Source organism: Mytilus californianus, unplaced genomic scaffold (genome assembly GCF_021869535.1).
Source record: "Mytilus californianus isolate M0D057914Y unplaced genomic scaffold, xbMytCali1.0.p SCAF_3, whole genome shotgun sequence".
Lineage (NCBI taxonomy): Eukaryota > Metazoa > Mollusca > Bivalvia > Mytilida > Mytilidae > Mytilus > Mytilus californianus.
The window spans coordinates 10200497-10220186 of NW_026262679.1; the positions used below are offsets into that span (position 1 = coordinate 10200497).

Genomic DNA, 19690 nt, shown 5'->3' on the forward strand with positions numbered 1-19690 from the left:
ATAAATAACTACATTGTCTAATCCTTTTTATTAAGAATTTTAAATTCATACATTTTATACAATATCATATAAAACACTGCAAGCATATTTATTATTGCATAAATAAAACAATTTTCCATTAATGATGTACACGAAAACACTATGCAAACGAAACGGTAATGGAATTTCACTTCTCCATGAAATTGATCACTTCTCCCAACTCTCTCATGGAAGGAGAAGTCACTTCTCCCTCTCAAAAATCCTAGATTAGGCCCTGTATTACTATTTAAAAAATATAATATGCTTATAAACAAATATTTAAATGATAAGATTGAAATCCTTGATAGAAAATTAATGATAATTTATCATATATATATATATTAAAAAAATATTACTAAAAACCAAATTATATTGTCTCTTTTTTTGTGTCCACATATCCCTTTAAATGTACAATCTATAAAGTTTGAATTATGCGTTCATTTATTATGAGGAATTGTTAACAAAATCAAACTTTCGTGTTTATATACATTGTTTATAAAATAAATATATATATATGCTCTTTTTCGGTTCCTTTTCGGTTCTTTATTGTAAATCGTCGCTCTTTTCTGTAAATTGTTGGACCGGTAATAGAGCAATGTTTCATATTTTAGGACATTTTTTGTATGCATTTAGAACTTGTTGATAAAGCTGCCTCTAATATATTCAAGAAAAGCTATTAATAAATAATTTGTGAATAAGGTCTAGATCTACAAATGTATAGATTGAATGTTAAAAGAGGTCAAAATATATATAAAAAGAAGATGTGGTATGATTGCCAATGAGACAACTCTCCACAATGACACAGAAATTAACAACTATAGGTCACTGTACGGCCTTCAACAATGAGCAAAGCCCATACCGCATAGTCAGCTATAAAGGCCCCGAAATGACAAATGTAAAACAGTTCAAACGAGAAAACTAATGGCCTTATTTATGTACAAAATAATGAACGAAAAACAAATATGAAACACAGCAACAATCGACAACCACTGAATTACAGGCTCCTGACTTGGGACAGGCACATACAGAATGTGGCAGGGTTAAACTAGTTTAAAGGTGCCAACCCTCCTCCTAACCTGGGACAGTGGTGTAACAGTACAACATAAGAACAAACTATAAAAATCAGTTGAAAAAGGCTTTACTCATCAGATGGATACAAATAGAAAGACATCCAACAAAAACACAAAGTGGACGTGGACGGTTACTTGTACATCCCAACGACAAAAAGACACCTAGCACAGATCTGAGAGTACTCTCACTCAGTTACTGAGAGCTAGTTCAAAGCCAATAACAACAAATAAAAAAAAAAATCATGCATCTGAGACTAACGGTCAGTCAAAATATGCATTTTCTTACTTTGAATTGCATTTTCTAAAAATTCCATTCTCACAATTTTGATTAAAAATTATTATATTGCTGTGAACATTTCTGTTTAAATAATATGTAATTATTAAGGCTCATCAGATTCATTTTCATTCGTATATTGGTATGATGTTGTCGTCGTCGTCCGAAGACACATTGGTTTTTGCACAATAACTTTAGTTTAAGTGAATGGATCTCTATAAAATTTTACCATAAGGTTCAATACCACAAAAGGAAGGTTGGGATTGATTTTGGGGGTTATGGTACCAACAGTTAAGGAATTAGAGGCCAAAAATAAGCATTTTTGTAACTTCCAAACAATAACTTGTGTGTTAGTGTATGGATCTCTCTGACATTGTACCACAAGGTTCCATATCACAAAGGGAATGCTGGGATTGATTTTGGGGATAATAGCCTCAAAATTTTAGGAATAAGGGGCAAAAAAGGGGCAAAAAACAAGCAATTTTCTAGTTTCATGACAATAACTTGTGTGTAAGTGTATGGATCTTTCTGAAATTGTACTACAAGGTTCCATATCACAAAGGGAAAGCTGGAATTGAGTTTGGGGGTAATTTCCATAAAATTTTAGGAATTAGGGGCCAAAAAGGGGCAAAACACAAACATTTTTCTAGTTTCAGGACAATAACTTGTGTGTAAGTGTATGGATCTTTATGAAATTGTACTACAAGGTTCCATATCACAAATGGAAAGCTGGGTTTGAGTTTGGGGGTAATTGCCCTAAATGTTTAGGAATTTGGGGCCAAAAAACAAGCATTTTCTAGTTTCCAGACAATAACTAGTGTTCAAGTGTATGGATCTCTCTGAAATTGTACTGCAAGGTACCATAACACAAAGGGAAGGCTGGGATTGAGTGTGGGGGTGATGAATCATAAGGGGCTTCAAAAAATTTGGGGGGGGGGATTTTTTTTCCTTTTTTTATTTCTTTAAAATTTTCCATTTTAAGTTGGTTATTTCTGATTTATATATAAAAGCAAATAATAATGATATGGTTTGAATAGGTAAATTAAAAAATTTTAAGTTCTTAGACCACATTCATTCTGTGTCAGAAACCTATGCTGTGTCAAATATTTAATCACAATCCAAATTCAGTGCTGTATCAAGCTTGAATGTTGTGTCCATACTTGCCCCAACTGTTCAGGGTTCGACCTCTGCTGTCGTATCAAGCTGCGCCCAGCAGAGCATTTTATTTCAATAGAAATCAATTAAGTCTCGATATGTCATATGTCATTATACTTAAATGGTTTAGAACCCTACATGTATTTTTGACAAGGCAAAAGTAAATTATTACAGAAATCAATATTTGTTATTGTGGGGTTGAAGTCTTTTAGACATGATCAATAACTTCGCGAAAAAGCCTTCTAAAAATTTTTAGAAACTCTGGCATTTTTTTTTAAGAGATATTGTTTCAAGAATAATTTTGAAAATACATATTTCTACCTGTGCGGCTAGGGGAAAGAGGCATGAATTTTTACCCATGATGTACATGTAGGTCTGTACATCTCCCTGCCGTTCGTTTGAAATTGGTTTCTATTCTCATTTCTCAAGCTTTATTTTGCCCCAACAATATGTCATGAACACAATGCTTATTATCACCAAACACAGATCAATTTCGAATTGCTTGGTGTCAATTCACTGTTCTGGAGTTATGTCCCTTTATAAATAAAAAAAATGGTGAATTTGCAGTTTCCACATTCTGTATTATAACTTTACTTTGCCTCAACAAAATGTTATGAAACTCATACACAATTATATAACAATACCAAACACAAATTAAGTTCAAATTTGCAGTTTCTGCACTCTAACTTTAACACTCGAATTTGGAATATTGCCAAATTTGCTCATTTGTGCACTTATCACTTTTACTGTTCTTGAGTTATGCCTCTTTAAAACTTGAAACTTCTTTTTGTCCGCACTCTAACTGTTGTATGTACTGACCAAAATGACAAATTATAAAATTTTCTGGTTTTTGTTCCAGTTAAGGGACTTTAATTGTCAAATTTATTAGAATTTTCCCATGTTTTGATCAAATTACTACAAACTTAACACTGTTGTTGGTATTGGAGAATGTAGACTCGCTTTTGATTTTGAAAATTTTCTGGTTTGTCATTCCAGAGTTATGGGACTTTTAACAGTCATATTTGATTTGTATACTCCCAAGGGCATCCTCATGCATGTTTTTCTCTGATGATTAATACTGGTCCAGAAGAAATGTCTCTTGATGATTTTTAAATTATATCATTGTTCAATATTCAGTTTGTCATGATACAAAGCCAATGTGTGATGACACAGCCTTAAATACTTATCAATCAATCAATATTCAGCTGTCTGATGTTTTTGAAATACATCATAACATGTTCCAAACTATTTGTTTTTTTTTTAATTATCTTAATGTTTATAATTGCTCAAATGTTAAATTACATTTTCCCCCTTTTTATTTACTATTTTAGGAACAACTTCACAAGATGAGTCAAACACAGATGACCAAGGTTCTTGAATGTCTTTGCTTATTTAACATTGCTATAATGTCCTGATATTTACACTATATTTTCACCATTACACTCCTGGCTTGCAGGTTTTTGGTGAACAATCATTATGCTTCTAACCTCAGCTCTTTTCCTGAATGTATCTCCACAACTTTAATTTACATTCAATTCATCAAAATCACTTTTCTTGTCAATGTACATTTTATATTGTGAAGGTGTCTTAATTTTTGGGGTTTTTATGTTCAGTTGTATTTTCTATGTGAGAGGAATATTTTTTCTGATTCTTTGTCTGTGTTGTTGGTGTATTGTTACAATGTAGGTATTTGAAAATTTGCACTAAATGCTAAATCTGTTTTTGATTTTTACATTATGATTTAGTTAAACCATTAAATAAAGAATACTTACAGATTTTAATATTGCTAACCTAATTAATTATTCGTCTCCAGTAACTGCTATTTTTTTTATCAAGAAATATTTTTATGTATTTTGTTACCTTATTTACATGCCTCAATTTGATTTATTACAGAAGAAGAAGGAGAAGCAGACAGTTTTGTTGGACAAGTACCAGAGCCTAGTAATAATCCATTCCAGAATGTTGGTGGTTCAGACCCCTTTGCCAATGTAGGACACAACCCTTTTCCTACAAAACAAATACCCAGTTCAATACCACAAAGGTTCAACACTCAGACTCCTCCCCAGAGATCTAGTCCAGGACCAGGAGGACAAATGGGAACACCTGGTCAATTTCCTGGTATGGGAACACCTGGCCAGTTACCTGGTATGGGAACACCTGGCCAGATATCTGGGTTTGGAACACCTGGACAGATACCAAGACATGGTGGGCCACCTTCTGCAGGTGATTTATATATTGATTTTTTTAAAATTTTCTTTGAAGAGCTACAACATGATTATGTGGAACTGTGTACTAGTTTTAGAAGATATAGCCCAAAAAGAAGTTGAAATTTTCCTTTCTGTACTTATGCAAACATGCATTCTTTTAAATGAATTATGCTATTTAACAGATTTTGACCAAGACTATTAAAATTAAAATCAAGTTAAGCTGACATTCCTCAACACTTGTAAATTATACATAAACAATAACTTACTATATACATGTACAGTGGCAAGCACAGGGAGCCATTGGAAGCCATCACAACAATTGACCTCAAACAGCAAAAAGTAAAGAAAAAAATATTGAAATAATGTACATGAAGCCATGAAAACATTGTGTTCTCATGGGGGCTGCTGATATATTGTTTTTAACTGGATTTCCAAAGGAAAATATCGGTTATTAATTTGGTGATGTATGGCTGGTGGCCTGGCAGACGGGTGGGCTGTCAGGCGGGCAGCTGCCAAACAGTGTCTGTGCAATTACTTGAAAACGCTTTGAGGAAATCTTTTCAAATTTAGATATCTTGTTCCCTGCGACTGAATGAAAGTCAAGTTTGATTTTCACGATTTTAGCTTTTATTTTATTTGTTGAGTTGTAGACCTTTAAATAGTGAATAGTGATACTTAGAGAGTTGTCCGTGCAATAACTTGAAAACTCTTTGACAAAATCTTTTCAAACTTAGATATGTTGTTTCCTGTGATTTTCTCTTGTTTTCTATTATTCTTATCACATCATTAAGACATTTTACATTATATGTATAGACAGATTCCCTTTTTATATTGCAAATGTATTTATTATTTCCAAAAGTTTACACTGCTTTTTCTTCCTTAGGCAATGCATAGTTAATATTTTATGTTTTCTTATCAGCATTGTACCAAAATAAATGAATGTTAAAATACCATTCAAATGGAATTGTCATGAAATGTTAACAATTATCTTAAATTTTCCAATCACTGTCATCTTGAATACAATTGTAATTCTAACTGTTTTAAGTTATTCAAAATGAAATAAAAATCCATCTTCTGACAGATAAAGTGTTTAAATGCGTTAACAATAAAATATTTACATTTAACCATAAAATAAATAATTTGTTTTCATTACAGGTTCTACACCAAAGAATGCTTTTAGGCGACAGGATGCTGGCAAAATGAAATATGCAATGCCACCAGAAACATTAACTCCTGTCCCCAACATGTTTCAACAACCACCAGGAGCACAGAGATTCCCAGGGCCAACATCAAATCCCCTACCCCCATCACCATTCACACCACCAGTGGCTCAAGTAGCACCAACAATGTCTACATCATCAGGGTACAATGTGGAATTTCAAGGGGGCTTTAATGGTCAACAACAACCTGGGTTCAATGGTCAACAACCGTCTGGGTATTACAGTTCATCACAGCCTGCTCCATATAATACAGGGGACCAGGGTATTTATCAACCAGTTACTCCACATTGGTGTTACAGTAAGAGAGTGGAACTAAAGGAATGTTGGTATACATTTTCACTGGTGGACAGTATAAAACTAGAGGAAGCTTACAATTCTGGTACGATATCTGTGTTACAAGAAAAATGCTAGAATATACCTTTTTTACTTCTAAGAACTGGAGCAAGCTGATGAATTTTGTAAGATATCACAGTCACAGTTTACCACAGACCTCATAAAACATTTTATACATGACTATTATAAACAGGGAAGAACTATGGAAATGAGAAATGGGAAACTTTAAGGTTCATTAAACAAATCAATATATACTGGTTAAAGTCTCTCCAAACAATGAACATCAGAACCGTTGGTTATTGACAATCATTTTCCTGACTTGGTATAGGTACTTTGCAAATACACTTTTTATTTGTGGAAACTTACAGTTCTAAGAACTATTTTATTTGTGGAAACTTACAGTTCTAAGAACTATTTTGTTTGTGGAAACTTACAGTTCTAAGAACTATTTTGTTTGTGGAAACTTACAGTTCTAAGAACTATTTTGTTTGTGGAAACTTACAGTTCTAAGAACTATTTTGTTTGTGGAAACTTACAGTGGAAACTTACAGTTCTAAGAACTATTTTGTTTGTGGAAACTTACAGTTCTAAGAACTATTTTGTTTGTGGAAACTTACAGTTCTAAGAACTATTTTGTTTGTGGAAACTTACAGTGGAAACTTACAGTTCTAAGAACTATTTTGTTTGTGGAAACTTACAGTTCTAAGAACTATTTTGTTTGTGGAAACTTACAGTTCTAAGAACTATTTTGTTTCGTATTATAAAACACAGAAGATTATTCGTGATATCTGAATTCAATATTATAAGAATGAGGAATTTGAAATTTTGGGCTCTTACTTGTGGATCTGTTTTGATTAAGGTGAATTCTTTTTTAGTTTTAGAAGAAATTTTTACTTTTGTATTTCTAGGTAATGACACAATAGATATACCAACTGATGGGGGAAGATATGATGTCAATATATCACAGAGGACAAAGAAAGCTGTTTATTGGGATGATATGCCATCCTCTGTACGCAGGTGTACCTGGTTCTTTAAGAGAGAATCTGACAGTAGATATGTGCCTTATGAAGAACAGTTTGCCCAGCAGATTGAGGTAAATATACAAATAAGGAGATGTGGTACAAACTATGATTGCCAAGCTGACAACTATCTACCAAAACACTAATAGGTTAACCTACGGTCTTCAACAATGAGCAAACACTTTGTTATAGAAAGATTTATCATCTCATTTTCTGCATAATTTGTAAAATATGCATAATAGTACCAATATATAAAACTAAGGCACTGATTTGAAAGCTTAGTTATATAAAGAACCTGTATTACTAATCTTCACACAAATGGATGTTATGTTAAAGACAATGCATGTTATTTTGTCCACTGACAGCATCCAACTGTAGCTAGCAATTTATAGGGATCACTTCTGTGGTCTGTGATGTTGCATGATTTAATTATATTAAATTGATATTATATTTTTAAATGGTTTCTGACTTTTAGTCAAATGTCTTATGCCAATGCATTATAAAGAAGAAGAAGTAGTTTTCTGTCAACCATTGACATGACCCATCAGCTGACAACAATAATTGTTACATACGAATACAAATATTTTTCAGAATGAATACAGAAATGCAGTGTTAAATAATACATGGCATAAAAGGCTGGAGTTCCCTGGTGGTGAGACAATAGTGATGCATAATGCCAATGTGATTGTTCATTTCACAGCGTCTTCACAGCCAGATGAGTGGGGAATGGTCCAGGTTAGTTTAGATCAACTACTATAAATGTGTTATTATAGTTTATAACTTATTTACTAGCTTACTTGTTGAAATATTACGTAGAACATTTAAAAATACAATATTGTAACATATGAAACTTATTCATGTATTAACATAGAAATAGTAGTGGTATAAACCAAATGAAGTCTGTGTTTTGATAATCTTCAAAGGTCATCATGTTAATGTATTAGCATGTTAAGAAATTGCTTTAACCAAAAACAAACATTGATACTGACTTCTTGGCATTTAGCATCATTTAATATTAGTAGCCTAGTAGGAAATATATAAATTTAAACCAACACAAAGTTATTGATAATTAATTAGAAACTGAATGTATTGCACCAAGTATTTTGGCTTCAATATTTATTGTGGAGAAAAATGGTTGATAAAAATAAAAATCTATGAAATGAAGAATTTGAAGCTGAAATCATTACTTATTCCTCCGACTGATGTCAAATCCATATTTCTTTATGTATTGAGAATGTGTTGTAACTAATGGGTAAATCTGATATGTATAAATCTTCCATTTTTCTCTGATTCAGGGCATGTCTCCTATGGTGGTGAGTCACATTTATTTTATTCCCATGTGCTTGTTATAGTTTCTTCCTTTGTTTTCAGTGTCAGTATTAGTTATGTGAGATATATTCTTTACTTATTATTTTAGATATATTAATGGGATAAAAACAAAACAACTTCATGTTCCTGAAACCATATTTTGTATTAATATAAAAAAATTGAAATGTTATCATCTGTTTAGTACATGTTGTAAGTTGTTTGTTTTAAGCCTACATTTAGAATTAAATATAGATCATATTTTCTGATATCCCTGTTTACAACTTACTGTAGATTAATTTATTATCGTTGGTATCAATTTTTGTGAATTGAGGGAAAATGGTGTTTCTTGGATATTTGATTTCAATTGGTTTTATAAAAGTCTGCATATAACCAGATGGAAAAATTGTACTTTGTTGATCATTTAAATTTGTGGTTCACCTTTAACCTTGAAGTCCATGAAAATTGGTGTCCATTGAATAATAGTGAAACACATTATAAAAAAACTTGACCTTTTGATCTTCAAGTAGGACCAGAATGATATCATTTCTCTTTCCCATAGCTTAAATTACCCTTGAAAAGAAAAGAACATTTTGTGACTAAGCTTTAAGGGTTGATTAGTAAATATTGATAAAGCTAAGAAAAAAAAATGATATTTTTTGTGTCATTGGTTAGTTTTTAAGATGTGAAATATGTAATAAATAGCAGTAAAAATGATATTATAGACCTTTTCATTATTATCACGAAAGTTTCTTTTAATGAGATGATGTCTTTAACTTATCATTGCCCATGGTTACATTGTGATAACATGCTGTTCAGCATTAGAAACCCCTAGAAAAAATGTCCAATAGTGAATTGTGTGAAAATATACGTACTTTCAGTATAAAACAGCTTTTTAATAAATGTGCTTGTCAAAGGAATGTGTTTAATATAGACAAAATATAACAAGTTATATATATGAAGCATGGTGGTACTTGTATTAACATTATTTTGTTTGCATAACAACTTTAGATTTATGCACTTTAAACTGCCAGTGTGTATCTTGGATATGGATAGGGTTGATTGTGATGAGGGGATGGGAGGCACTCAAATTAGTTAATTGTAGGTGGTTTCATTTTCCTTGGAATTTTGTAAGAATTATAAGTAAAAAGACAATTTTATATTATTGGTGGTTGGGGTAAAAAAAAAAGAGCAACCCACAGGTTTTATATCTGGAACGGTCCTTATTTACACAATGTTTTGATGTAGAATTACAATTTAAGTCTCTTTATCATTTTGATATTTTAAATTTTGATTAAAAAAAAAACATTGATTTTAAAGACTATGAATATTTTGTTCTTCAATTGCTTCCTATATTTAAAATCTGACTATCTTTTTAACTTTATTGTTTGTAGTTTTTTTCTTTCTTTTATATGAAATTTACCAAACTGTGCATGTTTTAACTCCTTTTGAATGAGTCAATACAAATATGTGTACTAAAGATTCTTTTAAAATAGCATGAATAGATGTGACAGTATTGCATACAGAAAACATATGTTGGTTCTTGCAAAAGTTAATAAAAAAATCACTACAAAAGAACTTTCAGGGTTATTTTCACACCTGACTGATAAATTATGATTAGTTACAAGTTTCCTGTCAAAAGTGATTTTTAAACTGAAGCACATAACAATAATTTAAAAATTCTAATTGTCACATGATTGCAAGTTAAACAGGGTTTTAAGATATTTTCCAATTTTAATTATATCATATTGTTGCATACACAGTTTTGTTATAATAATACATATACCATGTTTTCACAATGATGACAAAATGTTATTCTATTAGAATTACAAAAAGAGTGGAAATCAATATATATATACAAAAAAAAGTTTGTACATTCATAAAATATTGACTGTATAAAAGATGTTATCTTTGAACAATGGACAAATATGAAAGATTGATTTATGTGTATCAGAAATTATTGTATACAAATACATGTATTACTATTAGAATTTAAAATGAAAATTTTAGATAATCCAAACTCACCTTTTCATATTTTTCACAGTTATAAAAACATAGCCAAAACTATCTGATTTTGTGTACTGCACTGTGAAATTAATATTAAAGATATATATGAATAAATAAACTGAAACAATCAAATTTGTGCCATCAACACCCAATTCTCAAAACAACCAAAGTAACTAAGATATTACACATGACAACTACTGACAAAGTTTCTGACTAGAGACAGACACATGCATATGTACTGAATTTATTTAAAAACATAAAAAAAAAGTAATGAAGAAAAAGATGCATTCTGGTCACAAGTTTAAGATTTCTGTAATTTTCTCTGTAGGGAGAAGGAATGAGACCAAGAGTAGTAAAAAGGGGTGTAGAAGATTTTGCAACAATTGAAGATGGTATGGAATTTATTTTTTGTTAGTCGTTTTGTATAAATACAATAATCAGGTGATAAAAGAAACACATTTTTTGCTCAACTGGCTCTTTCTAGTGTTAGCTTTTGCCATCCCTTTGCAGCATCTGTCGACTATTGTGTATTGTCTGGCGCACACTTTTTAAAAAATCTTGCACTAAACTTTGCCTGCATCATCTAGCTTATAGGTCTACTGGAAACCTTTAAGTCTGATGACCCTGTTGGCATACCAATATGGCAACTACTGGTAAAATAGAACAAAAGAGTAAAACCAACAAAAATTCAATTAAATTAATTTGGAAATTATTTGGATGGCTTTTAAATCACTTAGTTTTTATAAGATGAAGTATATTCCATTATTCTGAGACAAGTTGGGGATTTCAAGAACCCACAAACAGGAAACTTTTAAACAAATGACCATAGCATGTGAGTAAAACAAAATTCTGTGTTAAGACGGAGATAAGTAACATATATTTCAGATATTTTTGCTGTTATGAAACCTTTATTTTTCAGGAGAACCATCTCAAGTTGACCATGTGGTATTTGTTGTGCATGGTATAGGAAAATTCTGTGATGTTAAATTTAGAAATATTGTGGAATGTGGTAGGTCTCATGTTAATCTATCATTTGTCAGAAAATTGTAAGCTATAGGGATATAAGTGAGTCATTATTTCAAGCAGTACAGTCAAACCTGTTTTAATGGTCACGTCTTTTCAGCATTCACCTGCCTCTTACAGTCACTTTCAGACCCTCCCAAGGATTTTCTCTACATAATTTAACTCAAATCAGCGGTCATTGTTCACCTATTTTTTAAATGAAATCTTTATTTCAACTTTTAACAACGGTCATTTTAATGTTTTTTAACTATCTAAATTATCATTACAAAAAATATATGTTCAGTATTGAAGTCAAAATGAAAATCGGAACCCCTTTTGCAACTGAGATTTCTCAATAGGAGGTGTATTCGTCGTGTTCCACTCCTTTCCCTTTTACATTGAAAACCGTATCACTGAATTATTTATCCACAAATATTAATATATTTTGTTTGTTTTCTTCAAATTTACAGTGCCAGAATCCACCATTTTTTTTATTTCACTGATGTAAGAACCATAACTACCAATTGAAAACACTAAAAAGATTTGCCCCTATCTCAACCACAGGCGACCACAGGCGACGTCGGAACCTCATTTCAAAGGTCATAGTACTTAATCTAGATTTTTTTTTTATTTGGCATTACTGGCAGGCTATTGAATTGAATTGGTTATACGATCAAATTTACTCAACTGTTATATTTTCATTTCATTACAGTTGATGACTTCCGTTCAATATCACTAGAATTACAGAAGAGCCATTTTAGGAAGTATAAGGATGAGAACAGAATTGGCCGAGTAGAATTTCTCCCTGTTCTTTGGCATTCTGTGTTACATGGAGATGCCACTGGAGTAGATCAGTATGTTTATTGTATAATGATCATTTGAAAATCAAGTTTTTCAATATGTTCCTATTTTCCTACTATTTATAAAGGTGGTTAGCACTTGTAGCTGATTTTCCTGTACCTTTTTTGTGGCTCCAATAGATTTATAGCTGAATTTATGTGTGCAGTTGAATGATAAAGATTTCCTTATGACAAAGTTGTCATCCTGAGATTTAAAATGTCACGAAAGATATCTACCATTAAAAATCTTATTTGATGCAACCTGGGGTATTTGGGTCACAGTTACACATTTAGTTAATTTTGTATAAAAAGAAGATGCTAAATTTTTTGAGGGTTTACTTTTGACATTTTAACTGAATGTATTACAAAGTACAAATGTATAAGAAACACGTTAGTTGCCTGTGAGGTAAACCTTTTACCTCTGTTTTTAAACATGGATGAAATTAAAGAAATCTGAATGTTGTCGTAAGTTTTAATATTCCATCAATGGTAAAATATATGTATTTTCAACACCTTGCATAAGACTATATGTATGAATTGTCATAGTTACCCTCCATATTTATCTGAATTTTAAAATGTTTTTACAGGCGGCTGAAAGCTATAACTTTACCAAGTACTCAGAAACTTCGTAACTTTGTAAATGATACTTTGATGGACATTCTGTTTTATACCAGTCCAGTTTATGCACAGGTATTTCATTTAATCAAAGTTTAAGATTTACTATATTTAAAAAAAAAAGTAATTTTAATCATAACTATTTAAATTTAAGTTGTCTAATGGCTGGGATCTGTTTGAGCTTGATTTAATAAGAATGATAATGATATTACTCCATGTAGTCTTAACTAATGTTAAAAAAGAAAAAAAACCTCTTTTATAATAACTCATGTCAATAAAATTGAGAATGGAAATGGGGAATATGTCAAAGAGACAACAACCCGACCAAAGAGCAGACAACAGCCGAAGGCCACCAAATATATTTTGTGGTTTAGATAATTGATAATGAAATATATATGAATGGAAGTTCTGCAATTGAATACCTATTTTGCTCTTTATGTAGTGTATAGCAGACACAGTTGGTACTGAGATGAACAGATTGTATCAGCTGTTTTGTAATAGAAATCCCAGCTTTCAAGGAGCAGTGTCTGTGGCAGGGCATAGTTTAGGTAGGTTTTAGTTGAGCAATAATCTCCTTGCAGGACATAGATTATGCAGGTTATAGCAGAACGTAAATATTAGCTTTCAAGGTCATTGCATTTCAATTAAATGGAGCTCAGCTAGTTATAAATGATTGAGGAAACCTGTATATATAATGCATTTCAGACATTGTTCATAAAAATATTGTAATTATTAACCACCTTTGTTGTCTTGTGATAGCTTTCTTGTCTTAAGTGGGGATGTAAAGGGTTCATTCCCTAGCTGGGTCTAACCAAGGACATTTTAATTAGTATTTTTTGCTTTTCAGTCAAGCTTGTGGTATCAGGGTTAAAAGAACAAAGATTGGATTAGTGAGTTGTCAGAATAATGTGTTTAGTAGTGTGATATGTAATGTGAACTTGCACATTATAAATCTGACAGCACATCAGTCTGGTACATAGCAAAGAACATTCATACCTCATTTGTTTGTTTTAAGTCCTGAATATATGTGTAATATTTGCCACTAGATGTTAAACAGCCAACAATCAATCATAAAATAGTAAGAGACTTCGAATGAAAAGCATTTTGATATCTGGTGCACTGTCACTGCATCATTAATGTAAGCTAAAGTAAGTGAAAGATTTTATTTTCATGGATATATCTTGTATTATTATGTTATTTCTTTTCATTTATAAGTGGAGGTTTGATATATGTTTGCTATCACCTTGTAACTTTTTTTAGGCTGTTGTGTATTATTTGACCTACTTCTTCACCAGAAGGATGAAGATATAGAAGAAACTCACACACAGGATCAGTATGCCCCTCCAACACAACCAGAAGTCATACAACCTGTAGAGACATTGAATGGAGAGGTGAATTATATTATACTCATTACAGAAATAAGAAGATGTGGTATGATTGCCTATGAGACAACTCTCCACCACACACCAAATGACATATAAGTTAACAACTATAGGTCACCAAATGGCCTTCAACAATGAGCAAAACCCATACCGCATAGTCAGCTATAATAGACCTCAAAATGACAAATGTAAAACAGTTCACACAAGAAAACCAACGGCTTGATATATGTACAAAACAATGAAAGAAAAACAAATATGATATACAGCAACAAACGACAACTACTGAATTACAGGCTCTTGACTTGGGACAGGCACATACAGAATGTGGTGGGGTTTATTTTAATATCATTTAAATCTTAAAGTGACTTGATTATAAGTTTATGTGTTGCAAATATTGATCAAACAAGATTGAGTTTGGTCTAACTTTCTGTGTAAAAGTTTGAATTAAATAGCTCAGATAAACTTGATCATGTTCAAGATATTACAAGAGAATTTTCTTGGCTTCAAGATAAAAAAAAAAAATTTATTACATACAGTTTGTTAATGATAAAAAATGAAATAGAATAGTTCTTCTATAGGTAGAAGAAGACACTGAAGAAGAATCAGAGATGACGTTAGAAGATCTCCTGGCTAAAGTTGGGCTCAAAGAGAAAGTACAGGTGTTTAAAGATGAACAGATTGACATGGAAGCTCTAGTAAGTCACATGATAATCTCTCATTTTCTTGCAATCACATGATCATAGATAAAAAAGAATCTATCATAAAAGGTGAAAGATAGAAGAAAAAACAAATGAAACTTCTATTCAATAGTGGACACCACAGTTGAAACCAAAATCAGCATCATAAATTCTTTAAAGTTATTATTTAAATGCCTTCAATAAGTGTTTTTTGTTACTTTTTCATTCAATAAACTAAGATAAAATTTATTTGTTATTGTTCATTTTCAAAGGGAGATTTATGATTATTCATTTATTTGGTCCAGTCATGATAATATTAGCAGAAACAATCAGTTTAAAAAAGTTATTACCCAAAAAAAAAGATCCAAATTGGGTAAAGGAACTGTGCAAGTTTATTCATACTTGTTTTCACTGACCCTGATACCATGTACTTAATTATAATATGCAATAGTTGTACTTTTATAATATGAAAGAGTTGTCCGTATTCAAATGGTTTCCCCTGGAATGATGATATATATTAAGCAATTATAATTTTGAATGTAACTAAATTTTATTCCCCTCTCGTGTTCTGTCACATTTTTCCAATGTTTTTAAGTTGGAGCTTTATTCAGTCAAGTTTTTCTGATTTCTGTATTGCATGGCTCTTGGCAATTTTCTTTTACATCAGCTCCTCTTTGTATGAGAATGGAATATATAGAAGTTTGTTTTTAAGAATTAGGTAGTTATAATTGTCCAAATTGAAAAATGGAAGATCTTTCACTCTTGTAAGATTTATTTTGTATTTTGCGCTTGGATATCTTCTACACTTATAAAAAAACATGTTTTGTTCTATTTCCCAGTACTGATCTGTAGAAAAAGTGAATTTCACCCAACCATTACAAACCTTATAATCTTCATCGATGAATTAATATACATACCGTTAAATTTGAAATTGCTAACTCTTCTCCACTTAAAAACTGTTTTGCTTGAAAGGTAACCAAACAGGCCATAATCTTGCCGGCGAAATGATGATTTAAGTCGCCAAAGAATTTTGAAAATCGCTAAATCTCGCCAGCCGACTGACTTCATAGCGAAGTCAAATCGCTATCAAAATCGGTAAAAGGGAGACAACTTGTGATTGACAAGTCTCACAGGTAAAAAAAAAAATGGCGGCTGACAAGGAAAATCGAGTTTCGAAACGACCCAGAACTAATACTGTCAACGATCAAATTAAAAAAAATACAACGGCGACTTTGAACATCCTCGGATATAACTTTCAAAACTGTTCAAACGGAAAACTGACCGTCTGTTTAAGTTATCATTTTACGATAATTTTCATCTGAGGATGTTGCGTAATCACTCAGCTGATTTGTTTTATTTTTACAACTTACACGAGTCGATCAATTTTACTATTCGGTAGGTAAAAGGTTGGAATTAACGGTAGATTTATTATATTGATTGAATAAAAATTGAAATATAAAAGGTAGAAAGACTGCTGATGGATAATGTGATGGCAAACGTACGACACTCGACCAGGTTGTGATCAGCAGTGGATTGTTTCTCACGACCATTTCGTTGATATGGATGATGTTTTTAAAAAAATGATAGAAATTAGCTCTTTGTCAGATAATTAATATGCGATTGAAAAATATTTTCATTTATAGACTTACAATCTTTAACGAAAATCTCAATTTACAACTAACATAATGTCCTGGACATTCAATAATGTTTTACAAAATAATGACAAGTGGTGATATAAATTAAATTCCCAGTCATGTGAAATTCAACAGGAAAACTGGGAGTTATATTTTTTCTGGACTTTTAAAGATAAATTGAGGCAGATGCACATGCATTTAATGCATCATAATCATGATAATATTACTAGGCTACTCCCTCATGTCCCAATCAACAAATTTTATTTAGAACACAATGGTATCAATAAATAAATAACAACTATATATTGTCTAAACCTTTTTATTAAGAACTTTCTATATATACATTGTGTACAATAACATATGAAAAAACTGCAAGTATATCTTTTATTGAATATAAAACAATTTCCTTAGTGATAAGCATGAAAACACGATGCAACCGAAACGATAATGGAATCTCACTTCTCCCTTTTCTCTCTTGGAAGGAGAAGTCACTTCTCCCTCTTCAAAATCCTAGATTAGGCCCTGTAACCAAATATTCAACATTGAGGTAAAAATGGTATAACTCTCATATTAAAGATGTTTTAGATTATTAGTATGAAGTCATATAAAAACTCATAATACATATTGCATGATTTGTTACAGAAATAGTTGTAATTGTTTTTAACATGTGTTATTACAGACGATGTGTAGTGAAAGTGATCTTAAAGATCTGGGTTTACCTATGGGGCCAAGGAAGAAACTTCAGGGTATTCTCAAGGAAGAACAACAGAAAAAGGTACATCACAAGTTCTATATATTGACTATAAATATCCAATTTCTCTAGTAAGAAATACTATACGGTTATTGTGTTAATGATGTTAAAATATTGAATGTATAATTAATCAACGGTCATGCCATAATAGAAAAGAAAGGATATGGGGTATCCATTCATGACACAAAATCAGTATATGCACAGCAAAAAACACAAAAAGCAAAAGACGACCCCTAGCACTGGGTTGAGCGAAATTTTATTGTGTTGCAAAACTTTTAAAAAGATAACAGATACCATATCTCTAATTTTCATTAATGCCACAATTGTAATGTAACAGTGCAATAATATTCCTAAACAGTAAAATATATATAATCTTTTTTAATATTTTTTTAGATGAAATGATTCAAGTATATGATTATTTAGATGAAATTTGACCTGAAATTTTAATCCATAGTAAAAAGTAAAATAACAAAAATACCGAACTCCAAGGAAAATTCAAAGTCCCTTATCAAGATATCAATACTTTTTGTTATTTTTATGGATAATAATGAAAAATTTAATCAATATTTCAAAAAACTTTCAGAAGTCAAGAATGGTTAGTTTGTAACAGATATAAAATATATAATTCTTGATCAAAATATCATCTAAAAGTATACATTTTGACACAGTAATTACAATCTTGTACACATTAACACAAATACATGGATGGATATACATATGTATAGATATGTAACTGCAGCTTTTATACTGTTTCTGTTACTTTAACAAGTCTTCAATATTATAAGGTTCTCAAAATGCATTAATCTATATGATTTGATACCTACTAAAAATCATTGGCTACAAAGAATGGGGTACTTTTTTTGTACATGAAATTTGAAAATAACAAAGTATGACAAAAGAAGACATAAGTCTATAGTATATTTGTATTCTGTTATATAGTCTAACGTTTGTTTTGTTCCTTATAATTTCTTACATTGAAGGAAATCATGCCAAAATAGTTTCATTTTGAGATCTGAAATTAATATTTACTTTGCCATATGTATATACCTAAAAAGATATGTTGCTTCTCGATATCTTATACAAATATGTTTATAAGTAGGAACATTCTTTTTGGGTTAGGCTGTTACTCATATTTAATATAAATATAAGACTATATCATAAAAAAAAACACATTTTTAAAGGATTTGCAGTTTCCTATACCAAATTATAGTTCTTACCATAGCTCCTCTTTTGGTGTAATTTCAGTGACAGTTATAGTAATTCATCAAATTTTCCATTGTAAACCCCCTGATAATACAGTCACCTTACTTATTCTAATAATGCTTAATTTGTAATGGTTCATTGGTTAATTGATGGCTATTGATTTAATACCTCACCTCTAATGTTTGCATTATGATGAGCTAAATTACTAAGGATGCACAAATACACTACTATACTGTTCACATTACATTACAGTTCTCATATGAAATGGAAGTTATACACTTGATAATGTTCATACATAAAAAAATCTTTTATAATTCCATGTAGACAATATAAATGTCAGCTATAGCAGTCATTTCTTTTGTACTATACACCTAATACAGAACAAAAATCTTCAAGAGATATATGTAGAAAAATACAAAATTAATTTCTTTTACTACAAAATTTTTCATCTAATATCATAGGTACATTTAAAGAAATAGAGATGGAATAATATTTGAAATTGATATGTAAAATAAGGTTGAGTTAAAAAAGAAAAGGGTGAAAGAAGCATGTTATAAAAAATTTTAGTATGACTCTATGAGGGTTTTTTGTGGTAAAAAATGTTCTCATTGTTTTATTATTATTTATATGTTATACTAGATAAACAAGAAACAATCAGCAGATAAAAAGAAGAAATCAGAAGAAGAAAGGAGAATTAGACAACAGATAGAACAGGAAATGCATAAACAACAAGAAGCTAGTCAACAAAGGTAATAATATCTGACTCAGAAAAATATGCATTAACTGAAGAATGGATATGCTATGGATTCATTATTATTTATGTGGTACAAATAAGACAACTATCCAACAGAGACCATTAGACAAGGATGTAAAATGTACAGCCTTCTAACAATGAACAATGTTATTTTATTCTTTTGAATTGATTGACATTTGTTATACAAGTGCCTTTTAAGACTTACTATACAGTATGGGTTTTGCT

At 30.9% G+C, this 19690-nt stretch overlaps 1 protein-coding gene across 4 annotated transcripts in view; it reads left to right on the top strand.

Annotated features, from left to right (window-relative positions):
• Window positions 1-19690, top strand: part of LOC127733931 (phospholipase DDHD2-like) — a 28343-nt gene that overhangs the window by 1652 nt on the left and 7001 nt on the right. Inside the window, exons 2-16 of one of the 4 annotated variants that reach the window (XM_052243408.1) lie at window positions 3849-3887; window positions 4411-4740; window positions 5880-6323; window positions 7186-7370; window positions 7888-8031; window positions 8592-8609; window positions 10937-11000; window positions 11528-11617; window positions 12323-12464; window positions 13037-13139; window positions 13507-13612; window positions 14325-14455; window positions 15025-15141; window positions 17437-17532; window positions 19351-19460. In XM_052243408.1, coding sequence (XP_052099368.1) covers window positions 3849-3887; window positions 4411-4740; window positions 5880-6323; window positions 7186-7370; window positions 7888-8031; window positions 8592-8609; window positions 10937-11000; window positions 11528-11617; window positions 12323-12464; window positions 13037-13139; window positions 13507-13612; window positions 14325-14455; window positions 15025-15141; window positions 17437-17532; window positions 19351-19460 — 2119 coding nt within the window. The remainder of the gene's footprint in view (window positions 1-3848; window positions 3888-4410; window positions 4741-5879; window positions 6324-7185; window positions 7371-7887; window positions 8032-8591; window positions 8610-10936; window positions 11001-11527; window positions 11618-12322; window positions 12465-13036; window positions 13140-13506; window positions 13613-14324; window positions 14456-15024; window positions 15142-17436; window positions 17533-19350; window positions 19461-19690) is intronic. The other 3 variants (XM_052243409.1, XM_052243410.1, XM_052243411.1) reach the window with 3 other exon arrangements.